This window comes from Equus caballus, chromosome 14 (assembly GCF_041296265.1).
Source record: "Equus caballus isolate H_3958 breed thoroughbred chromosome 14, TB-T2T, whole genome shotgun sequence".
NCBI lineage: Eukaryota > Metazoa > Chordata > Mammalia > Perissodactyla > Equidae > Equus > Equus caballus.
In genome coordinates this window covers 78,611,222-78,636,915 of record NC_091697.1, presented here as the reverse complement: position 1 = coordinate 78,636,915, position 25,694 = coordinate 78,611,222, and the positions used below count along the sequence as shown (strand labels likewise).

The window sequence follows — 25,694 nt, the reverse complement described above, 5'->3', positions numbered from 1 at the left end:
TACAATACATTTAAATTTGCAAGTGGTAAGTTTTAGTTCCTGACTCCCCTAATCACACTCAGTGTTAAGAGGTGGAAGTGAATGATCTCAGATTCTAGGTTAATGACTATGCTACAGGCAGTATATCAGTTATCAATAATAAATAGTAATCAGAAAGAAGGTCTTTATGAAGTTTCCTTGATATTAAATAATGTAGAACATGAAGTTACATTACCATTAAAGTAGATAACACAAATTTTTCCAAAATGAACTGCAAAAATTTTATAACTTTGACATATATTAAAGCATTACTTTCTGATACTTAGAACTATCCATCTGTAACCCTGTTCTCTCAACCAATTTTGTCCATCTATGAGTTGAAAATCTTCAACCAAGTGAGATGAAATTTAAAATGAGAATATCTAGTGTTACATCTATGGTAAAACTTTAAATATTGATTTGCGATTTAATGTCATGTACTTTGAGTCACTTAACCTTCTCACATAAATAAAAAGCACGACCAAGATTTTTGAAGAGTAAAAAATAAACACAAGTACTAACACGATACATGCTATTTTTGCCAGTCAAAACTCTCTAAGAATAACTTACATAGTAACTAATAACCAATAACTCTAACTAGTTCACAACAATTAACTTTTTATTTAATCAAATATTTTTCTTTATATTTGCCCCTTTGAATTGACATTATATATTATATCACTGAGAAAATATTTAAATTTTATTCTTGCTAGGAGCATGTATAAAAATTATTTTTCTATAATTAAGCAGCTAACCCTATATCCTACTCTTGGGACTCACCATGGCCTTGTATCTTCACTATTCTTAATTGTCACATAGCTCGCTGCCCCTATCTCTCTAGTTATAGCCTGTTTAGATCCAGGACAAAAAGTACAGCGAGTGAAAGTCTAAGGAAGGGTCAAATCTAATTTAAATCTTACATTATATGCAATTCTGCTTTGTGCTTTGATCTCCATTGTTACAAGATTCTCTGAGAGGAAATAAATATCAGTTCTATTATCTTAAATGTGCTCTCATGTAAGAAATCTGGAATGACGCAGAAAGGAAGATGTATTAACAGGGTTTAACCAGGAAACCAGAAACCACTATAAGCATTTATTGAATTACATGAGGGGAATTTCATTAAGTAAATTGGTTATTCTGATGAAGTAGAAGCTGAGAAGACAAACTGGAGAGGCTAGTGCAGGCCAGAGATTTAGCAACAACAGGAAGCCATGAGCACCCCAAAGCTGGAGGGACAAAAGGCAGAGTCGGTGTTACTGGAACTCACAGGCCATGGTTATCCAAGATAAGCTGGAGCTGCAGGGGACCTGTCCGGGGCTGGAACTCATGGGGAGATAAAGCTGTTGCCAGAAATGCTACGTGAGACAGAGAGCAACGGGGAGAAATACCCTAGCTTCTCCCTCCCACTAAATGCAGCCTGCAGAGTGAAACTCCCTATGATATGGAAGAGCATGCTTAGAGAGAAGAAAGGATCTGAGGACAAACAGACCTAGGACCAGCACAAAGCAAAAGGAAAGAAGGGCGGGGGGGGGGGGGGGGGGGGGGAGGGGGGGGAGGGGTTCAGTTTCCAACAGTGAAAAGAAGTAGTCAATCTACTGGGAGTTCTTTATAACGACCCAGAAGTAGGAATAATTGCCAAACTATTCCTGTACCCTGCATGAGAAACCCAGGGTGCTGACCAACTTTGTTTTTTCTTCAAGTCAGATGAAAGCTGCAAAAGTCATAACTTGAACTGCTTTCTCAGGCACAGGGGTATTGTTTCATTTTTAAAGATCCAAGATTGACAGCCAATTGCATGTTGAAAAAGTACCTCGGATCAAACATAATAACCAAGCATTTCCTCTCGTAAATATAACAGAGAAAGCTCCAGTGGGAAGCTTTTTCTTGGAAAAGAAAAAAAATGTTGATGGCCAATCATCCCACTGGGATACAATCAATTGAAGGGAAGTCTACAGTAGGGGAAGCAGCTATGTTCCTGAAGGTTTTGTAAATACACTGTGATCAACAGCTTTTGTGTAAATGCCTGTGATGCCTCTGGGCTGGAGAGCAAACATATGAGGAGCTCAACTGCCTTCAGTCAATGGACTCTACTGGACTCTATTATTGAGCCAGTGTGTCTGGAGAAGAGGGAGCTCAGAACCAAACTTTACTCTAAAAATTATTATGGAAAATAATGAGTAATAATATGTAGGCCCAAATTCTGGTTAAATATTGAGGTTCCAAACTAAACTTTCAAAAGACTCATACCTACTGTCACATAAATAACTTTTGACCAACAGAAAGTTACTATGGAAATAAATTCCCCAGTTTCAAAGAATGAGACTCCATTAAAGATGCAACATAATTTATCTTCCTTTCAGTATCCAGGATCCCCTTTAGATTATCATTATAAACATCATACAACGTTAAACAAAATTGTAAAGAAAAATCTGATTATTTGGATTCTCTATGATTAACGATTGACAAGGTCTAGGTGTGTACTGTGTTTAAGTATGTGTGTGAATGAATACATAATATGTCCACACGCAGGCACTGACAAGACCTGCCTAGGTGCAGTGAAAATAGCACTCAAATAAGATAGTCGAATTAATGAAAAATAAAACACTGTTAAGTATTTTCTAAATGTTCAAAACTTTTAAGTGAATAGAACTATCAATGTTTTTAATCGATTGAATGTTTTTTAAATTAATTGGATTCTATTTAACTCTGAAATTCTCAATAAATGCTTATTTTAAATTAATAAATGAGATTTGCTTCCTTTTTTTTCTTTTTCCTCAGTAGTGTATTTCCTCATTGTTACATTATAACTTATTCTCATTAAGCCCCAAATCTGGTTTTCTCTAATTCGAGCAGTCTGTTCTGTTGATTTAGAGATGGGACCCCATATGTACCCAATATCACTATTTATGTATAAACTACAAGACTGAGTGAAGCAGACTCACACTGCTCCTTAAATAAAATTTCTGTGCAAAACAGTGTGAAAGAATCTGAAAGTCTAAAAGAGTATGAAAGCAACATCTCCTATAATATCTTTCTTGGATAAAGACTGACCTCATGTGTTAGAGACCAGATAAATAAAGTTGAAATCCTTTTTTACAGGAATATTTGCAAGAAAAATCACAATTTATAAACAATAAATGTGTGATAAAAATTCAAGGAGTGAACTGAGGATAATACAAGCAAAGTAAAATAATACTCAAAATATAAAGCCAAGAAAGGCCCTTTCAAAAAAGATTGTCAACTTTCCTCATTTTACATTTATATATTTATATTAAAGCCTGAAGCAACCATTTTATCAAAGGATAGATGCAACAAAGAAACTCATTTGTTCATTTTATTTGTTAGGACTTTCACAAACTGAGACATTTGAAAGATGAATTCATTTATTTTACTAGTGTCACATTGATACACTCTACTATTGTAGTTGCTAAAATGAAAATGTAGCACAAACAAATATACATTACAACTACAGTATGAGTAATAGAGTTATAAAATATCAAGAGTTGCCCCACTGAACAGGTATTACTGACTTAGAATGAAAAAAATCAATGTGATAAGTTGCTACAGCTTATGTAGACATTGCCTATATCAATTTAGAAAAATAAAAATCAAAGTCACTAATTTCTGCAGTAATATTAATAAAGTACAACAGTATATTTCCCTGAATCAGTGTATTGCTACCCTAGAAATTTTCCAAATGATTTATTAAAAATACTTTTTTAGTTGCACAGTGTGCTAACCTAAACAAACCCTTAAAGGGTCAGCAAGGAAAGGAAAAAAAAACAAACAAGGAAGAACAGAAAAATGTTATTAATCTTAACATCCAGCATTGGCAGTCAGGTAGAAAAAAAGTGTCATAAGCTTTTAAGTAAGATTTAGTTTCATGAAAATTATTTTACATTTTTATTTTAATAAAAGAATATGAGTGGATCAGGACTAAAGAGTTATAAAGAACTTTTATACCCCCTATGAATACTTTTATTATTACTTTACTTATTTTATTTTTCAACTGCTTCTTTAGTTACGTGCCAAGCACTCTTCCTCTACAACCCTAGGGGAGGTAGATGCTATTATTATCCTAATTTTGCAGATGAGGAAACTGAGGCAAAGAGATTAGGTGATTTGCCCAAGGTCGTACAATCAGAAGTCATATCATTAGCTTTGATGACAGCAATAACTGGTTTGCTGTCCATTGCAAAATTCTAACAAAAAACCAACTAATGGATCATGCCAGGCCTAGATAATCATCGCCTATATTCTGAACACTCCGTTTTTGGCTCAATTCTTAACTCCTGGAAGGCTAAAATGAACCAAAAGCATAGTCATCCAACAAACACCTCTTCATAATACTTACTGGGTCATACTCACTAAGGAATATTTCAGAGCTGAATGAATTTAAAAACATATATTTTCCACATCTCAAAATATCCCGCAAGTACGTATAATTAATCAGAAACAAATAAAAGGATAATCTACAACTAAAGAGTAATGTCACCCCTAAAGTAGCAAAATAGCATGTTCTTCCTTTAGAACAAGGCATTCTAAACTGATCAGCTGTTTGAAAACTTAAAAGGCAAGAAAGTTCATCTTTCATTTCTAGTCTCTGAATAAACAACAAACGACAAAAACAACACAAAAATTGAGTTAGCTGCATGAATGAACATTCTTTCAGTTATTTATGTTAAATTGACTGAAAAAAATCAATTTTGTTTTTCTTTAGAAAACATTTCATATTTTCAACCATAAGCACTTCTAAAATACGTGTTTTTTTTAAAGTTCTTTAAGTGTGATTATGGTCCAAGAATACATCCGAAGTTTGGGCATTTTGTTTAGCTGTCTGTTACTGTCCCTCAAAAAACTCTGTTTAAAGATAAAAAGAGACAAACATAAAAACCTCAACGAAACTCATACCTGACATATCTCAAGAATTCAGTTCATGTTTATGAATTTTTTATATAGCATATAATAAAAATGAACATTTTGCCAAAAATTCTTGACCATCTTCCTTAAGTCATTTAAAATAAAACCTTCCTGACTACTAATTGAAATCATTTGAACTGATCTGGTATAAATCAATTCATAATGGATCTGTGATATTAAACTTATGAACCCCCAACATTTCTAAGGTTTACACTCCAACTACATGTAAAAATAACTTGCCACTTTGACATTTCAGACTCCATAGGCCTATTTCTTCAACTAACTTTAAAATTAATATTTTATGTTAATATATTATTATTATTATCCTGAGTATTTCCCATATTATCATGCATTCTTAAAAAGTATGATTTTGAAGAGTATGATTTTATCATGTTACATTAATATCAACATCTTTAACTTTTTGACCCCTTAAAAGCTTTTTTTATTATTATGGAAATTTTAAAATATAAACAAAAGTAATGAGAATAGCATAATGAACCCCGAAGGCTTATAACTCAGTTCAATTATCTATATTTTGCAGTTTTTGTCTCCTTTTTTGGCCTATCCACTTTTCTCTTTTTATCCCATTTGTAATATTTTAAACCAAATCCCTAATATTCTGTCATTTCACTAGTAAATTCTCAAGTATGTGTCTCTTACTGATAAAGTTTTTTAAATATAACAAATATTTGGTAGAATTCACCAGTGAAGCAGTCTGTGCCTGGAGTATCACTAGAGGGAAGGTTTATAACTGAAAATGCAATTTCTTTACCAGATAGAGGGGTATTCACGTTATTTCTTTCTTCTTAAGTGAGCTTTGGTAGTTTGTGTCTTGCAAATAAATTTTCAATTTCACCTAATTTGTTGAATTTATAGGCATAAAGATGTCCATAATATTCCCTTGTTATCCCTTTTAACATCTGTCAAATCTGTAGTTATGTTCCTCGTCTGAGTCATGATACTGGCAATTTGTGTCTTCTTCCTCTCTCTTTCTCTCTCCCTCTCTCTCTCTGCCCCTTTTTTAAGTCAGTCTGAGCAGAGATTTATCTATTTTATCAAAGAATCAGCTTTTGGTTTCATTAATTTTCTTTTCTTTTTGTTTTCCATTTCATTGAGTTTCACTTTGATCTTTATTATTTCCTTTCTTCTGCTTACTCTGAGTTTAATTTGCTTTTCTTTTTCAAATTTCATAAAGTAGAAGCAAAGGCCATTGATTTGAGACCTTTCTTTTTTTGTTGTATAGGTGTTTAGTGCTATTATTTTATGAAGGAGTGCCTTAGCAGCATCACACTAAATCTGATGAGCTTTCACTCTCATTCAGTTCAAAATACTTTCTCATTTCTCTTGGATCTCTTCTTTACTCATGGGTTGCTTAGGATTGGAGGCCCAAGGAGATCACCCACAGATCTCTGGGATTTTCTATGCAGTTCTCTCCACCCCAGTACTCCATCCTTTAAACTCTGGCTGTCTCAGTCACCTTGGACTTTCTATTCTGCCTCAACTCAGATAGTCTGCTGAGTTTTGCCTGGGTTATCCCTCCTTGTGCTGTAAGCTGGAAACTCTTTCAATGCATTAGACAGAGGCAATCACAGGGCTCCTCTTGCTTGTTTCTTGAATCTCAGGGATCACTGTCCTTGGTTGTCTAACATCCAGTATCTTGAAGACCACTGTTTCATACATTTTATCTTGTTTCTTCTGGTTGCTTCAGAGAAGAGAGTAAATCTGGTCCCTATTACCCCATCTTAGCTGGAAGAAGAAATCCAGTTTTGTTTTGTTTTTTATATATCATTATGAACTCATGATTTTTATACATTTGGTTTGTTTTAATCCATTGCAGCCATTTTCATTTTTCATGCTCAAAGTATCCCAACTTAGGCCAGTGAGAGTCACTTCATGTTGGCTTTTGGGTCCTTTTGACATGTTCCTACTAGTCTCTTTAGTGGCAAATAAATAGAGACTTCAAAAAGTTCTTATCACTGCTTCCTAAATATAGATCTCTAAGTTTCCAAACACAGTACAGTAAACCTGACTTTATCTTCTCAACCTCTCTGCACTCAGTCATTGCTAATTCTAGACTTATTTACAGTCACAGCACCTTAGAAGGAAGGTTTCCCATTCCAACATTGTTTGATATTAGCAGGATCTATCTGAAGACTAAGGGTGTGTCATCAATAAATATTGCAAAAGGGTCCAGCCAAGACTGAGAACATCAAAGTAAAATTAAATCCAAGGGACCATAGTAATAGGATATCAATATTCTTCCATCTATTCCCAATCTTCTGTCTTCTTTCCCCTGGTATAATAATCTAAGATATCACAAACCGCCAATTTTTCTTCCTAACTTACTAAAGAGTTGACATTTCTTAGTTTCAGTGACAGCCCCTCAGATGACCTCCTTCCAGGTCAAAGATTCTTACATTTATCAATTCTTCTGGGTGCAAGAAATTCTAGAGACAGATCACCTAATGCAGGCATATCTCTTTATAGATAGGAAACTAAGGCACAGAGATTTTACAGCACTTGCCTCTACAAGCAACTTAGAGCCACAGACTTAGTGAAGTGATAAGTTGAGATTTTCTAAATCATATAAAATTAAATATATTTAGACCAATAGCTGTCAACACTCTGCATCTCACATCTTCTTAATCATTTACTTTAAAATTATATACCATAATAACAATAAGTATTTACAATCTATATATCATGATGATAATAAGGGTAACACAACTGCCTAGGAGCATTTATATACTTAAACATTTTGTGAATATAAATTATATTTTATGTAATGTCTTAGTATGAAAAACTGTCAGAATGTAAATATTTTAACAAAAAAGCTTTTATTTTGTGAAAACCTGAGTTCTATCTTTGGTTTTTCAAGAGATAAAACAATTAAAATAGCTTTACAAAAGCTATGCATTTTGTTTGTTTGGATTTTTTTTTAATATTTTATTTTTCCTTTTTCTCCCCAAAGTCCCCTGGCACATAGTTAGTTGTAGATTTCTAGTTGTGAGTTCTTCTAGTTGTGGCATGTGGGATGCTACCTCAGCATGGCCTGCAAGCAGTGCCATGTCTGTGCCCAGGATTCGAACCAGTGAAACCCTGGACATCCGAAGCAGAGCGCGTGAACTTAACCACTCAGCCACGGGGCAGGCCCCACTATGTGTGTTTAAAATGCTATCTTGCCTTTACTTGAATCCAGGAAACTAATCAATATTATACCACAAACTAGTCTTCTCATCAAAGCAAATACTTGGTTGAACAACAAAGATGATGCTCAAAACTTTGTGGATCAGCTTTGATAAGAATCCAGTAGATTATGTTGTTGACAGGCCAAACCACCAATCCTGGCCTAGAATCTTCAGAAGCACCTTCTCAGCAAATTGAGCCTTCTATCGCAGACATATGCTGTAGCTGCTTTTTTGTCACAGAGAATAATTCTGATCTTTCAAGTACCAGTGTACCATAATTTTTGGCCATCTCAAAATGCTCAGGGAAGCACTTACTGATCTAATAAGTCTTGTTTTGTCTTTAATGAGTACAATTTCGAGTGATCGTAAAAATCCCACATACGGTCATTATAACACTTGTTGTGCACAATCTGTTCATCCAAAGGCATTTCTACTCTACACTATAAACAGCTTTTAGATGTGACTACAAAAACATTCATCTACCAAGATGTTCAGGCCACGGTTATAGGAAATGAATAAAAAATTACGGTTACATGTGGTCTTGGTTACACTAAGAGGTTTTAATAGAGCAATAATTGAGAATAACATGCCTATCCTCTCCATTAGCTTTAGGCTCTGATCCTCAAAATACAATTAAAGCTGATCAGTCATTGAAGACACAGGACAATCACAAGCTCTGTTTTAGATACACTAGACTAGAACAGAGATTTGATATTTTTTCCCAAAGTTTGCTCTGATTTTCCAGCAATTTAGATATCATAGCATCTATTTTAATATAAGTAGGTAACATTTACTTAGCACTTGCTGTGATCTCGATACTAAGGCAAGCACCTTGCATATATTACTTCAATAATACAACTTGTAAAATAACTTGCCCACTTAGCTAATAAGTAGCAGAGCCAAGATCCAAACCCAAGCTGACAACAGAGCCCAGGGTCCTACCCACTGTGCCTTATTGCCTTAGTCCTACGTGACTTGTCAACATTTGCTCTTTTCCTAAGGAGGAAAGAAAAATATTATTTCCCACTAAACTGTAAACTTAAAGAGACCTGAAGAGACCAGGCCCAAAGAGACCTGAGATCTTACCTGTTTTATTTTAGCATTGTGCTGCCAAAGTGCACTTTTCTAATAGTAGTGAAATGAAGGAAGGTGGAATGAAACGGTTACGCAGCTATTAAGTGGAAAAGGCAAGACTCACATCCATGCTCCTAAGTACTAGATAATAGAGTTAAAATCTATGCAGTCACAAATTTCAGATAATACACAGGTAAATTTTATAGTAGCCAGTTTTCCACTACATGTGTGTAAGAATTAGCTCTTTATTTTAGAACTCTTGAAAGCAGTAGAGATGACACTTGAGTGGGCGCTTAGAAAGGACCTGGCATTTTCTGTGTTGCTAAAATATGAGATTTCATATATTTGGTATATAAGTGAACTCTCTGAGATATAAGGTTAATTTCTGACATACATACACCTCTCTTTTCACCTTACATATTCGGCTTAACCGTATGCACTGACCATATTTACTTCTTAAAAGCCAAATGCTCAGAGGACCTAATGATATGTGAGCAGTGAAAACAGTAATAAAAAAATCTTCTAACTGCAAGACATTATTAACATTTAAATAATTCTTGTCATATATATGAGTTTCTCTAATGCATATATTTCATAGTCATTAGCAATGAAAAAGCAAAAAAGTAAGCTTAACTTACTTAACTCAGTAAGTTTAACTGAGTGTCCCATTTCAGAAAGGATAGGTTTGGTATTGTTGTGTTAAACTGACTGTTAACTTTATCAAACACTAGTACACTACAATAGTCTGCCTAGTCCTCATCCAAGTACATTTAACAATATTGCCGCATTGATATGAATGATACTCGGAAACACTAATGAGATGTAGCCACGGTACCTACCTTGGTTAGGTGAATGACTCCTTTAGAAGTAACCGAACAACCCATGAAGCCAACATACTGAAGTTCGGGACAGTGCTCAGCAAACGCTTTCACCGACTGATCTGTCACCTAGGGAAGGAAGAGATGTGAATAAAGGTATTCAAGATGGCATTCCAGTGAATTCAAGGATTTGGCTCCTCCAAATTCCCTCTGCCCTACCTCGCATCATTATTATTTCCCTTTCCACTGGATCATCTGAATTACTATACAAATAGGCTGCATTATCTCCTGTAGCTTGAAAAACAAAATCCTCCCTTGACCCCACATCCCCTTCTGCCACCCCAAGTTTTTTTACTTCTTCACAGAAACATCTCAAATATGTTGACACTATCTGCCTCCACTTCTTCACATCTTTCTCTCTCTATGTATTTTTTATTGACATATAATTCACATACTACAAAGTTCACCCTCTCAAAGGGTACAGTTCAGTGGGTTTCAGTATATTCACAAGTTTCTGCAACCATCACCAATATCTAATTTCAGAATATGTTTGTCACCCTAAAAAGAAACCCCATGCCTATCAGCAGTCACTCCCCTATTCCACCCCCTGCCCCCAACAACTGACAACTTTCTGTCTCTATGGATTTAACCACTCTCGACAATTTTTATAATTTAAATTATACAATTTGTGGTCTTTTATGACTAGCTTCTTTCATTTAGCATAATGTTTTCAAGGTTCATCTGTGGTAGCATGCATCACTACTTCATTCCTTTTTATTGCCAAATAATACTCCGTTGTATGGATACACCACATTGTTATAGGTTCAACTGTGTTCTATCAAAAATCATGTTTTGAAGTCCTAACCCCTAGTAACTCAGAATATGAAGTTATTTGGAAATAGGCCCATTGCAGACGTAAATAGTTAAGTTAGGATGAAGTGGTACTCGAGTAAGCTGGGCCCCTAATCCAATAGGACTGGCATCCTTATAAAAAGGAAGAATTGGAACACAGATGCATACACAGGGAGAACACCATGTGAAGATTAGTGTCATGGTGCCACAAGCCAAGGCATGCCAAAAGTTGCCAGCAAAATTGCAGAAGCTAGGAAAAAGGCCCGGAACAGATCCTTCACCTTCAGGGGGAACATGGACCTGCTGGCATCTTGATCTCAGGCTTCTAGCCTCCAGAACTGTGAGACAAATTTCTGTTGTTTAAGCCACTCAGTTTGAGGTATTTGGTTATGGCAGCCTCTCTTGATCTCACTCTAATCAGGCTTTGTTCCCACCATTCAACAGTCACCTTGTTATCAAAGTAAATCACCAAATAGATTCTCATCCCAGCCTCACAGTAGCGTCTGATATACTTGGTTATCCTTCTTGAAACAGTTCACTCACTTGCACCATACTCTCCCGGATTTTCTCCCTCCTTACTGATGGCTCTTAGTCACTTTGCTGAGTCTATCTCATCTCAGTTCTCAGCCCATTTCTCTTTTCTGTCTAACTCCATTCCGTAGGTGATCTAATCTCATCTCATGACTTTAGATACTAACTGTATATTAACGGTTCTCAGGTTCATATCTCCAGCCCAGACCTCTGCATTCTGCTACAAACATCTATACCCAACTGCCTACACATTCACCTTGGATTTCTATAGGCATCTCAAATTTAACACACAAAAATGAGAAATCGTTATATTCCAACACAAGTCTGCTCTTCCCCAGGGTTCCCCATTTCAATAAATGGCATCGCTATTCACCCAGGTGTCCAAACCAAAAACTGTTCACTCAAAATACCATCCAGTCCACTAGGAAATATTGCCAGTCCTTCCAAACATATCCTAAAGCTAGCTACTTCTCACCTCTACCACCACTACCACCTGAACTATGGAAATAGCCCTCTAACTGCTGCCCCTGCTTCCACTCTTGTTCCCCTATTGTTTATTCTTCGCATAGCATCCACAAGACCTAATTAATGTCAGTCTCTTATTCCAAACTCTCCAAGGGTTTCTCATCACACTTAGAACCAAAACTCCTTACCAGGACCCATAAAGGTATAATTAGGATTACATATACCTGGATAATTTGACCCAAATCAGACTTCAACTTCTTTCATTGCTCCCATACCTCCACCCCTCTCACTTATTCGAGCCAAAACGGTTTCAAAGTCTTCCTTAAGCATGCTAAGTCTGTCTCTGTCTTTGTATTTACTCTTCCCTCTGCCCAAATGTATCCCCTCTAGATGTTCACACAGCTCACTCCTCCACTTCATTCCTGTCTCTGTTTCAATGCCACCTCTCAAGACTCTCACAGACCACACCAACTAAAAAACACCAAATAACTCCCCCAGTCACTCTCTGCACTCTCTGTCTCATCCTACTTTGATTTTCTTCATAACATTTATCACTACCTGATTACATTACATACTTATTCACTTATTAGTTTGTTGTCTGTCTTCCCCCAGCAGAATATAAACTCCAAGAAGGCAAGAACTCATGTTTTCCCCCTCTACCAAGATAACCAACCATTCTGGTTTGCCTTGGACAGTGTCAATCATAGCACCAAAAGTCCCACAGCTGGGAAAACCCCTCAAACCCTAAGCCAACTAGAACAGTTGATTATTCTAACCAGGTTGATCACCCGCCCAGCCCCACTTCCACAGCATCAGCACCGTGAACAGTCTCTGACACTTAGCAGGAAGAATTCGATATTTAAACAAATGAATGAATGTTTCTTCTTTCTCTATCCCCCTATTCCATCATGTTTTTATTTCCTTTTATTTATTTTTAGACCAAGGGTATATTTGCATTTTTAATATATTGATTTTTTTAAATGACATTATACCAGTGGCTTTATTTTTCCTGTTATAGTTAGTACATGTTATTAAGTCTTTAAAAAAGGGGGAAGAGGGCAAGCAAGCCCCTGTTGCCTAGTGGTTAAGTTTGGTGCACTCCTCTTTGGTGGTCCATTCAGTTCCTGGGTGCAGATCTACAACCCCCATCTGTCAGTGGCCATGCTGTGGTGGCAGCTCATACACAAAAAGAAGATTGGCAGCACATGTTAGCTCAGGACAAATCTTGCTCAGAAAAGAAAGAGGTGGGGTGGACGTGGACATTTTTACACCAGTGGCTTTTAACTTTGATATGTGTAATAGTTAATTTTATGTATCAACTTGACTACGCCACGAGGGGCCCTGATATTTGGTTAAACATGATTCTGAGTATGTCAGTGAGGGTGTTTCTGGAGGAGATTAACAATGGAAACGGAAGACTGAGTAAAGCAGACTGCCCTCCCCAATGTGAGTGGGCCTCATCCAATCTGTTGAAGGACTGAATAGAACAAAAAGGCTGAGTAAGGGAGAATTCTCTCTCTTTCTCTCATTCTGCCTGACTATCTTCAAGCAGAGCCATCAGTTTCCTACCTTTGGACTCAAATTCAGACTGGAACTTATACCATCAGCTCTCCTAGTTCTTAGGCCTTTGGACTCAGACCAGAACCATACCATCAGATTTCCTATGTCTCCAGATTGCCAACTGCAGATTTTGGGACTTCTCAGCCTCTATAACCCTGTGAGCCAAATCCTTACAATAATCTCTTTATACACACACACACATGCACATCTCCTACTGATTCTGTTTCTCTAGAGAACCTTAACTAATGCCATACATATTAGAATCCCCTCAGGAACTTATTAAAAACCCAGAGCCAAAAGCAGTAAGATCCAAGAATCCACTTTTTTGATTTTTTTTTGTTTTTGCTGAGGAAGATTAGCCCTGAGCGAACATCTATGCCAATCTTCCTCTACTTTATATGTGGGTTGCTGCCACAGCATGGCTGACAAGTGGTATAGGTCCGCACCTGAGATCCAACACATGAACCCAGACCACCAAAGCAGAGCACAGGGAACTTAACCACTATGCCACAGGGCCAGCCCAAGAATCTGTATTTTTAACAAGTGGCTCGTAGGCACGTGAAAGCTTGAGGCCCAAGTGCTACAAACAAGTTACAATGCTTTTGGCATTTCTACCCAGCCCTGCTATATATGAAGGGCAGAATGAAATTCCTTTTTCGTCTCCCTCACCTCCAAAAAATTTCCACGTACAAAATTATCTTCTTGTAATTGTGCTAAAATTTTCTTCACTGTTCCATAAAGTTGTAGCTTACAAGAGAAGGTCCATATATTCTCTATCATAGGCTTAATTTCATATTCACTTTCCTCACAGTCAAGATGAAATCAACAAGCTGAATACCTTTGTTAGTTTTTCAAACAGCAGCAACTTCCATCTCCTTTGCATTAGCTTTAATATGGGTGAATCCTATTTTGTATCTTCCTTATCTATTCTGAATAGATATTGGAAAATAAAGATATGTGGGTAGCATTAATTCTAAAACAATCACAAGAATATTTTCCTAAAATAATGAAACCAACAGCATCCATGGTACATCTGATAAAAGATTAATCCTGCCCTCAAAAGTAAAGTATGCTTCAGCATATTAAGACTAAGGGTGCCATTGATAAATTAAAAATGGGCCTTTCTAACACTCAGCTTTCTAAAAACATTATGTTAACAAAGAATATTTAAGGCACTAAAATTGCCTGAAGCTTCAATGAAAACCAATCTCTATTTTTAAAAAAGGAGGTAACAGAGGTTAAATACATATGGTCAGTTAGTTAAATACCCTGCCCAATCTCACTCTAACATCAAGCCTTTCCTATATCCATCCTCAAGGAGAGAGAAGGAATTCAGATAAGGATTAAGGACACAAGAAAGCTCAGGTCCAAGGGGTTAAAGTTTTCAGAGAGAAGGGAAAGGGTATTAAAAATTTGCTTGGTAGGTCAGTTCTCTTTCAGCTCAAGCAATCAGATAAGAGAACTCAGAGTAGCTTCCACCAACAGGGTTCTATAAGCCAAGCAAGACCAGAGCAAGCCCTAGGGGTATAGAAATACTCTTAGTAGGCTTGGACATGTTTTAGGAGACTAATGAAAGGGTCTTCAAGATTTGGGTGGGGTTTGGCTCCAATCCCAAGGACAAAAGATCAGTTAGGAATTTGGGCCGAAGGTCTGGCAGAAACAAGCATAGATTGCGAGGTAGCTACAGGGTGAATGTCAGCTTCTCTGGGACACTGGAATCTGACTGTCTTATTTCAAATCCCAGGTGGACCACTTACTAGCTGTGTGATTTTTAGGGAGTCATTTCATCTCTATACTTTGTTCCATCTATAATATGGAGAAAATAACAGTGCCTACCTCACAGGGTAAAACAGGAGGGTAAATAATGCATGTAAAATGTTGTGAACAGGGCATGGTACATTGTGATTGCCAATACATTTTAGCTATTATTATCATAATCATCCCAGACTCCCCTTTCTCCTGTATTCTAATTCTCAGCCAGGACTAAGTGGTTGATGTGCGTAAGAAAACAATTCGAACACAGTATAGCTAAAGCATGCAAGTTTACTTTCTGTTACTCCAAGAGGTCCTGACCATAATTTAGGGGCTCTAGGTTATGGGCTAAACCATGAGATGGGAGAGAGGGAGACATAAGTGAAAGTTTATTATTATCATTATTATTATTATTTTTATTATCATTATTCCTCGTTATGGTAAAAAGAATACCATTTTGTTAAGGTTTTAAACTGACAGCTATGTCAAAACCCAAGTGCTATGGAGAATTTTTTTAAACAGCATTATTGGGATATAATTTATACACCATGAAATTCACCCATTTTAAGGGTATAGTTCATTGAGATTTTAGTAAGCTTATACAGTTGTGCAACCAACACCACAATCAAGTTTTAGAACACTTCCATCACACCACCCCCAAATTCCCTTTATCCTTTATGTCCATATGCAGTCACAGCTCCTACCCCTAAACAACCATGGATCTGCTTTCTATCTCTATAGTTTTGCCTTTTCTAGAAATTTTGTATAAATAGCATTGTATCTTAAGTAGTTGTTTGTGTCTAGCTTCTTTCATCAGCATAATATTTTTGAGGTTCATCCATGCTGTTACATGTATCAGTAGTTGGCTCATTTATTGCTGAATAGAATTCCATTGCACAGCTATACTACATTTTCTTTATCTATTCATCAGTCAATAAACATTTGAATTGTTTCCAGTTTGGGGCTTTGATAAATAATGCTTCTGTGATCATTCACACACAAGTCTTTGTATGACATATATTTTCATTTCTCTTGGGTAAATATCTAGGAGTGGAAATGCTGAGTCACATGATAAGTGTACAGCCAGCCCTGATGGTCTACTGGTTAAGATTTGGCCCTCTCACCACTGCGGGTTCATTTCCCGGTGAGGGAACCACACTACTTGTCTGTCATACTGTGCCAGCTGCATGTTGCTGTGATGCTGACAGCTACATCAACAGGTTTCAGTGGAGCTTTCAGATTGACAGAGACGAGGCAGAGGGACCTGGCCACCCCACTTTTGAAAACACTGGCCATGAAAATCCAATGAACAGCAGCAGAGCATCGTGCGATATAGCACCAGAAGGTGAGAGGATGGTATAAAGTATCAGGTACTCTGCAGAACACAGGGTTGCTAGGAATCAGAATAGACTCAACAACATGAACAACAAGAAATGAAGCGTAAGTTTAATTTTTTACACACTTTTTAAGTTTGGTTGTTTGTCGTCTTATTAAGTTGTAAGAGTTCTTTATATATTCTGGATACAAGTCCTTTAGCAGATATGTTTCACAAATATTTTCTTCCATTTTGTGCCTTGTCTTTCATTTTCTTAACAATGGTCTTAGCTCTAAAATTTAGGTTTATGGTGTTCTTGGAGTTATTTTTTTGTGAATAGTGTGAAGTAAGGTGAAAGGTTCATTTTTTTGTACATGAATATCCAATTTTCCCAGCACCATTGTTGAAAAGATTACACACAATGGAGGAATTTTAAAGCTCCAACCTAGAATGGTTTGGCTTGAAGGATCATACTAACTCACAAACTGTGGGAAACCAGGCAGTAAACAAGAATTAGCATGCAAACAGAAATGTGGCTCAGGATTTGGAAAGAAGCATCAGAAAATCGGGGGAGAATGAGATCAGCTTGCAAAGCAGATTTTGATCTTTTAGTCAAGGCTGTGATGGAGAGAAAGAGGAAGTGAACGTCAAATTCAATAATGTTCTCTCTTCACACAGCAGAGGTAAAGAAGGACCATCTAAAAGCCAAGCAACATTTTTATATCTTCATGGAAAGGATGCAGGTGCATTTAGTGTTACAATGAGGAAAAGCATTGGTGGTAAGGAATGTCTGTTGTGCCTTTAAGGTCGAGAAAACCATGAAAAGCCTGAATAACATAAACACACACAACGGTTCTAGTAAAGTTCAGTTTGTGAATCTTAAGGGGGCCGTCTCTATTTGCTAAAACTGAAGCAAATGAAAACCAGACATGCAGGGGGCAAGGCGGAAAAAGAAAAATTGTTGGAACTCATAAGCTCTTGAGAGCTGCAATCAATCAGAAATCTTGTGAGGATGGTTTCTTGTGAGATCAAACATGGGGACAAGAGAGAAAACTCTCCAGGAGGTAAAAATAATAGGCCTAGAAAATTCTAAAATAGGGGCAAATGTAATAGCCACTGTGACAGAAATGGCCATGTATGACTAAAATATTCTTGGCTAGAAGAAAGAGCGCAGAAGATGAGCAGTACAAGGTCACTCATTTTGCTTGGAGAGTTCCTGTTTATAAATGTGACTTTGGAATCGCTGAATGTGGAGATTCACTCTCTGGACACAGCTCACACTCTGTCAAGGTTTAAGGGACTAGTAGCCAAAGAGTTGAGGAGGAAGTAGATAATAAAAACAGCTAGATAATAAAAAGGGCTATATCAACTAAGGCCTTACTGTGTGCCAAGCTAAGTCCTCCCTATACATCACCTGGGATCCTCATAACAGCCTTGAGAGGCATCATTATCCCCATTTAACAGGTGACTAAAATAAGCCTATTAGAGATCAACTGCCTCAAAATCAAACAACTAACAGGCAAAGTGGCACTTTAAACTTTTGTCTTTTAAGTTTTGAAACTCATGCTCTTTATCTTAAACAAATTAGGTGTGATTCATTTCAGGGTACTAATCCCACTCCAATGGAGGAGCAAATTCAAGGCCCTCTCTTCAGCCTCATAGAAGCAGAGTGGTAGGAATCAAGGCACAATGGGTCTACTTTTTAAAGAACTTTCTAAGAGAAGTGCTACCCTTGATTACTTTTATCCTGTCCTATGAACAGAATGGATGTGGTGCCAATATAAGTCTTGTACATCCTGAGAACCTCCCACAAGAGGGAAGCACAGGAGAGGGTTGGGGTAATCTAATTCAGAGGTGTTGAAGATGGTGGATTAACAGCAGTAAATTATAAAGTCACGTAAGTAGAAACTGGGTAACCCAAGAAAGCACTTTTATCTAGAAAGGATTAAAATTCAAGAACAAGAAAGTAAGCATGAGAGAAGCTTTTATATAAACCCCAAGATTCTAAATAAAGAGATGCAACATATTCTTATTTTAAGATAAAGGCTTCTTGGAACATGGGAGGTGAGATCTATCTTTATCAGAATAAGATTGATTCAGCGAAAGGGGTTTTGTAATCTGTGCTGAAAGATTAACTTTTGAGAATGATTGCTAGCATTTCTGGGGAGGAAAGGAATTTGTTGTATTAATTCTACAAAGGTAGAGCAATATTTGGACATTTTTATACTGCTGGCATTACAGTATTATTCTGTGTAATCCTAGATGAGTGTACTAAATAATATAAAGGTATCTCTTGATGTTGCTCAAAAAACTTAAAAAGTTCTCCTAGATTTCATCCCAAACCTACTAATTCAGGACCCAGAAATACATACTTCTCTTAACGATTCCTATGGAATCAATCCAGAAACAGTCTCATGACCAAATCTAACAACCATGGCTAACTAGACCCTACAAATATTAGTACTGAAGACGGCCTTGGGTATACATTGGGGTTGTCTCTTTGCCATTTCTACTGCCACTATAAACCACTACAGTCCAAGATAGATCATCCCTCTCCTGGACATTTTCAATAGCCTGCACACTGGACCTCTTTCTGCCACTCTTGACCCCACAAATCTATTCTCCACCCATCAAGCCATCAAGTGATCTTTCGAAAAGCGCAAATCAGATCATGTCAGTATGCTATTCAAAGTCCTCCAATGGTACCAATGACTCTAAGCATAAAATCCAAACTCTTTCTATAACCTATAAGGCCCTGCATGTTCCGATTCCTCCCTTTCTCTTCCATCTCCTTTCATCCCACCACATCCTCTACTTGTTCACTATTTGATGGTCTCCCCATCTATCTCATTCACTTCTCTATCCCCAGTGCTTAGCACAGAGCCTGGCATACAACAGGTGCTCAAAAAATAAAAATGAAGGAATAAATGAAGTACCGTCTTGATGCATGTTAATGGCTTATTTGTTCAATATTGAAAAACAAATCCCTTGTAATGCCAAAAAAATTTGAGCTGTTCATCTTATTTGTTCCAAGTGGCACAAAGAAGCAGTGGCTTAAAATGAAATAAATGGCTTCATGATGCTAAGGACAGGATTTTCAAAGAAAGCAACACTTTGTAGCACTTTGATTCTGAAGTGAACTGGAAAACTAATGTAGGGAAATCAACAGAATGACTACCTAACTTCACTCAGGACCTCAGGACCAATTCAAGGTCTTCTTTCCACGTCCAAGGCAAAAGAACAACAAGGATGAAGGGCAGCGAGTCTACTTTCTAAGGAATTTTCCAGGAGGAATACTAAGGTTTGATTACTTTTTTCATCTTTTGCAGCCAGAGTGGTCACTGGACCTATGAGGTGACCTCATCTTCTGAATGCAAAACAAAGCCAGCATAAAGCAATCTGCTTAGGCTAGATTCTAAGTGAGTTTTATAACCGCAGGGCAAAAACATTTCCATGTGTTCTGGTCCAGTGAGATTCACCAGACTAGAAGAGCCATATGGATTCTCAGGAGGAATAAACTGGAAGAGAGTTTGGTTGTCTGAGTGTCCCCTCTGCCACGTAGCAGGTAGTAACCATTTAAACGGGTTATTGGTTTAGAAAAGCAGAGGAGAAGTGACCTCCGTAGTGAATAGCCACCCTAGTCCACTGACTAAGCAACATCTTTAAAAATAAAAAAGGCACATTTATAGTGTGTCTAATGAAGAGCTTATTTCATTCAAGGTTTCTCAGACCCTTAAATCCCTTTAATTCAACAAGTATTTGAATACCTACTATATGCGCAACTCCTTATGTTAAGTACTAATGCAGTATGAAGATAAGGTACAGCCCCCATCTCTAAGAGCAGAGGCTACAAGTTGGGATGTGAACAGGTCTAGCTCCCACAACTACCAGCGAGAGCCCTGGGAATATTTTAGTCTGTACATTGCATCCCAGTTTAGTTCAGTTCAGTTTCCCAAGGCCTTCTGACTAGATCTGAAACCAAGGTTGAAGAGGTAACTAGATTATGGAGGGCTGAAAGCCAGGCAGAATGGGTATGGCTTGATATTGCCGGAATCTATTTTACTGGTAATAGAGAAATGTAGGGCTTAAAGGACTATAAGGTCCCCATGAGTTCCAACATACTGCAGGCCCATGACTAATGGAGCTTCTCGTTGAAGGTTCCAAGGGAAGGGTGATGAAGGGAAAGTTGTACTTGATAGTCCAGCAGGTACACACGGGATCAGCTGAAGGGATATTCTGGCTTCAGAGAGGCTGGCCAGGAGGCTATGGCCACAGCCAGGTCCCATATCCCCTAGAGGACAGTAGTACACCACACCAAGGGGTTCCTCGGTTAGGGCCCAGCTACCTGTCAAAGTCAGTAAGCACCCACACCTATCAACTGACAAAGAGTAGGTGAAGTACTGTGATGATAAAATTCCCAAGCGGAAGAAATTTTATTTAAATACCCAGTAAACACATATTATACTTACAGGAACACAATAAAATTTCTCCATTTGTTCATTCAACTATTTAAATATCTGTGTAGTGTTTACACAGAACTTTTATAATTCATGTGCTAGAAAGCTCTGTCCTTTGAAATAGTATTACAAAAACACAAAACAAATTGGCACTTGTCATACAAACGGAAATAGCTAAATATGAAGACAAAACACTTGGTATGGATTCACTTTATAAATCATTTCAGTAAGACTTTCGTCACTGTGCTCTTCATGTAATAAAAACTTATCTTTAGTAAATTTTAAAAAGAAATCTAAAAGCAGATTATTTAAAAGTAAATAGTTTTCTTCTAAACCATGGTCACACATAATATTTACTAAGCATACGTTATGTGTCAAGTACTGTGCTACGTACAATGATTAAGACAGACAGACTGCCCTCATGGAGCTTACAGTTTAGTGAGAAGAGCAAATGCTAAACATTTATTACACGTGTGATCACTATATAGTCAGGCGTCGCTTAACAATGGGGATACAGTTCTGAGAAATGCATTGTTAGGCAATTTCATTGCTGTGCAAACATCATACAGCATACTAACGCAAACCTAGATGGTATAGCCTATTACACATCCAGGCTATATGGTACTAATCTTATGGGACCATCATCATATATGCAGTCCATTGTGACCAAAATGTCATTATGTGGTGCATGACTGTATTAATATGGTCATTTGCAGCAGCAAATTAATTATTACTTTCTATATATGCTATAATAATGTAGTTCACATGGAAAGAAGCCAAAAATGTAAGTAAAAATTACATTCAATTATTACAAATAGAATTTTTCCTAAACATTTTAAGCTAAGTCTTAATTACATGCCTGATATTTCAATACAGAGCTTTAACAAATATTGCTTTTATATATCTTGAGAAAAACAAGGACTATTTGAGAACTCATATCTACTAATACAATTGTGACTTTAAATTAGCATGATGTAATTATTTCATTAAGTGAATCAGAAGCACAAAGCAGTGAAATTTAATTTTTTTAGCTTTCCATTATAAAAAATTTCAAATATACAAAAGTACACAAAATACTAAAATAACCCTTCATTTACCAATCATAATTCTTCAATAATTACTAATTCATGGCCAACCTTGTTTCCTCAATAGCCCCAACCACTTCTAAACATCACATTTATCAGTAAATATTTCAGTATATCTCTAAAAGATAAGGCTCTTTTAAAAATCATACCCATAATACCATTATCATTTCAGCAAAAATGTTCATGTGAGACTTAATATGAAAAGTGAACTATGTATAGGTTTTATGGAGATAATAATCCAACACAGTGATTTGAAAATCTCATTAAAAATTTACCACAATTTTATAAAAACTGACCCTTTGTCAACAAGGGCACTGAAATTTATAACTAATCACTTTCTGAAAGTCTAAAATTCCATTAGTGTCCAATGAGAATCAGATCACTTGATTGCTTATTTGACCTTCCCTGATTTTTGCTCATTCTATCTTGCTTAATGTTAGTCTGGGCTTGGAAAAGTCAGATTGGCCGATAAAAAGAGATTTATAAGTTATGCATTAAAGCATTGTGAAAGGGAAAGACATTGGTTCAGAACTAATGGCATAGATATTTGTCCCTATTAAAAAGATCTATGATAGGTTAGGTACGACTTAACCACTCTCCTTCAATTTGCTGACCAAGTTTCTTTGACTAATACTGCTTTAGTTTATTGAAATTCAATATTTGGATAATCTAAATGAAACAGAAGAAATAGTCTATTCTGCATCTGCTCATCCTTTAATTAATGAAAGGGGTAATCTAAAAAGTAATCTACTAATGTAATAACCATAAGGGTATTTAGCAATAATATTTACAAAGTATTTTCTAGTACAGACACTACACTGGTACACTCACCCAGTGAGATAAATGGGAAGGTGCAATTTCCGTTTTGCAAATAAAGAAACAGAGAAGTTAAAGTAACGTACACAAGGTTACATATGAGCTCACTGTTTTTTTGACGACATACTCAATAATGTACTTAAAATACAACCAAAGAATCTATTTGAGCACTAAATTTGAGATCAATTAAGTAAGAAATAAACATAATTAACAATAAAGTAGTTGCTTCATAAACACACAATTAATTTTTTGGTCATGTCACAGGAAAAATGTTTTAATTCTCTGAAAGTAAAGTCTCTTCCATTCTGTCAAATTTTATTTCATTTCTAAATAAAACCTTTACATTAACAGGATTCATTTCAAAAAGCATAAAAAAGAAATTCACAAGAGTATCACTGAAGGCTAAATTAAATCAAGCAGACAGATTACTTTCCAAAATTTGATTGTGTGGATGTATCCTGTGCTATGCAAGAAAATAGGAAAAAACAGAAGTAGTATATACAACTTGAATTCTGAATCATCTAACTCGGAAGTTCCATCATTAAAGGATAAGATGAACTTAGTCCCAGTCCCAGAAGGCTAACAACGCACAAGGAACAGTGGAAGAGCTCTGAATAGCAGAAGAGCGAGTTAGTATTTCAAAAGGCATGCCAAAATTCACGAAGCAAGGGAAAAGCCAGCCAGGACAAAGGTAATTTCCCTAGATTTCCAGACTGTCTATGCTTCTTTCCTTACTCATGTCACTGGACACTCTCTGCTCCCTTCCTCAATCTCTGTCTGCATACCTCTTCCTCTCCATGCCATGTTGTCCTTTCCACTTTCCTGCATGTTCATCTGTCACTCTACCCCATCTCCGGTTCTTTCCTTTCCTTTTCCTCATGTTTCTTCTAACTCTTTTATGCCCACTGTCACACCCTTTCTTAACTGGTTGGTCATAATATGGAATGAAAGCATTTTAAATATAATTATTGCACTAATTTCAAATCAGTGATATTAAACTTTTTATTTATCTCAAAAAGAAACGTCAGATTATATGACTCTCTATGAAATCACTGGACTCAGGCTGCCTGGGATGGAATTCAGCTCCACCTCTTACTAGCCATGTGATCTTAAGGAAGTTGTTTATTATCCAAAAAGTGTGAAAATGAGAAACGAATCTAATCGGGTTCTTGTGAGCATTCCAAGAAAATCCATGTGCTGGGCACACACCACACAAAGTGCTCAATAAAGGTCAGCCACTACTCAATATATACACTTCCTTTCCCCAATTCCTTAGAACTAGCATTCTGAACATTACTGTACAAAGTTAACTTTTATTCCTGTCATTATACTTGATAGAATTTAATACATTTAATCGAATAGCATTTAGTGAAAATCTTTGTTATGATATATCCTGCCTACCCACCAAGCTGTTAGAAATAGAAATGACAATATATAAACTGTTCTATTCTATATTTGTTCACCAGGCTGCAGCTATGTATGGGAGGAAAAGGCAAGTTAAGTGAGACTTTCAGTTGGGAAAATACCAGTAACAAGTTTAACTGTACACAACAGGGTTACCTGTATTTTGCAATATATTTAAAATTATAGGTAATAAAAGGAAGTAATCCAAATAACTTTATTTTGTTAGGGTATATTGATTCTATTTTTGATGTTCTAACGACGAATTATTTTACTCTAACAGCACTTGGATATGACAGCACATTCTTACTGTTGTTAAAGCCTCTGGAAAGCACACCAAATATATGCACCCAAAATTAGGCTTTGTAGTGCTCTTAAACATACAAAGTTTCTTCTCTGTGATTATAAGGAAGGTTTCCACCAAAGTGTATAGCTCATGAACAGATTCTATAATATTCTATGACAACAAAGAACACACCCTCCCCGGGAGGTTGATGTAGAATATGCAAAAAGAGCACAACCTTCAAAAAGTCACTTGTGTTTGTGAAAATATTTTAGATTAGGCTTTAATATTTTAACAGGAGAAAACGCTTCCCAGGATGAATAAAATCTAACCAAGGTATAAAGCCCTAACAATCTGTGTTTTAATCATAAATGAAAGACAATAATCACTTGCTTAAAAAGAGTACAAACACCCTAATGTATGAATATAGAACAATTTCTTACATATTCATGTCTAACATTCTTTAAACAAGAGAACCTATCATCAAAAAACAAAACCTAAAATTAGGTTATACATTTTTCATCATGTCAGACAAATACATTCACAGCTCACTAAATGTTCTTTCTTACATTTCAAACAGCTTATAAAATCCCACCTCCTTTAATAAGGTTCCCACAATAACTGAAAATAAGATGGCAAGTCTGTCATCCACCCTGACCTAGTCCACTTGGTACGCACACTTAACCTTCACAAAGGAAGCCGTGCTAAGTAACACAAATGTAAAGAAAGCATTTTCTTTGTCAATTTTGGCTGAGAAAATAAAAGGGTATTATATAAACCTGTTTCATCTCATTTCTTAAATTAGAAGCTCAGAAAGAGCAGAGCTCATGTTGTACAGTGTCAAGACACAGATTCATCTCTCCAGGTATAGGGATCAAAGGAGGTTTTTAAGTATTTTCTTAACACCTTCCCCAAGTCCAAGTTAACATATACCAGTAGCATAGGGTCTGACAAATAGTAGGTGCTCAATAAACATTTACTGAATACATGAAGGAATGAGTAAAATCCAGGAAAGGTAGGTACTGAAAAAACCATATCACTGAGACGAAATGACAAATACAATGCAGAATTTCTATTGTTAAGAAAAAGTCATTATTTGAGTGCCTATTCACCAAGCACTGTGCTAGATGATTTTTTTTTTATATTTATTTAAACT

The 25,694-nt window shown here is 36.5% G+C and overlaps 1 protein-coding gene across 1 annotated transcript in view; it reads right to left on the bottom strand.

Moving 5' to 3' along the window:
* Positions 1–25,694, bottom strand: part of FBXL17 (F-box and leucine rich repeat protein 17) — a 463,835-nt gene that overhangs the window by 315,398 nt on the left and 122,743 nt on the right. Inside the window, exon 5 of the mRNA XM_023617906.2 lies at positions 10,043–10,150. Within this exon, the coding sequence (XP_023473674.1) occupies positions 10,043–10,150 (108 nt within the window). The remainder of the gene's footprint in view (positions 1–10,042; positions 10,151–25,694) is intronic.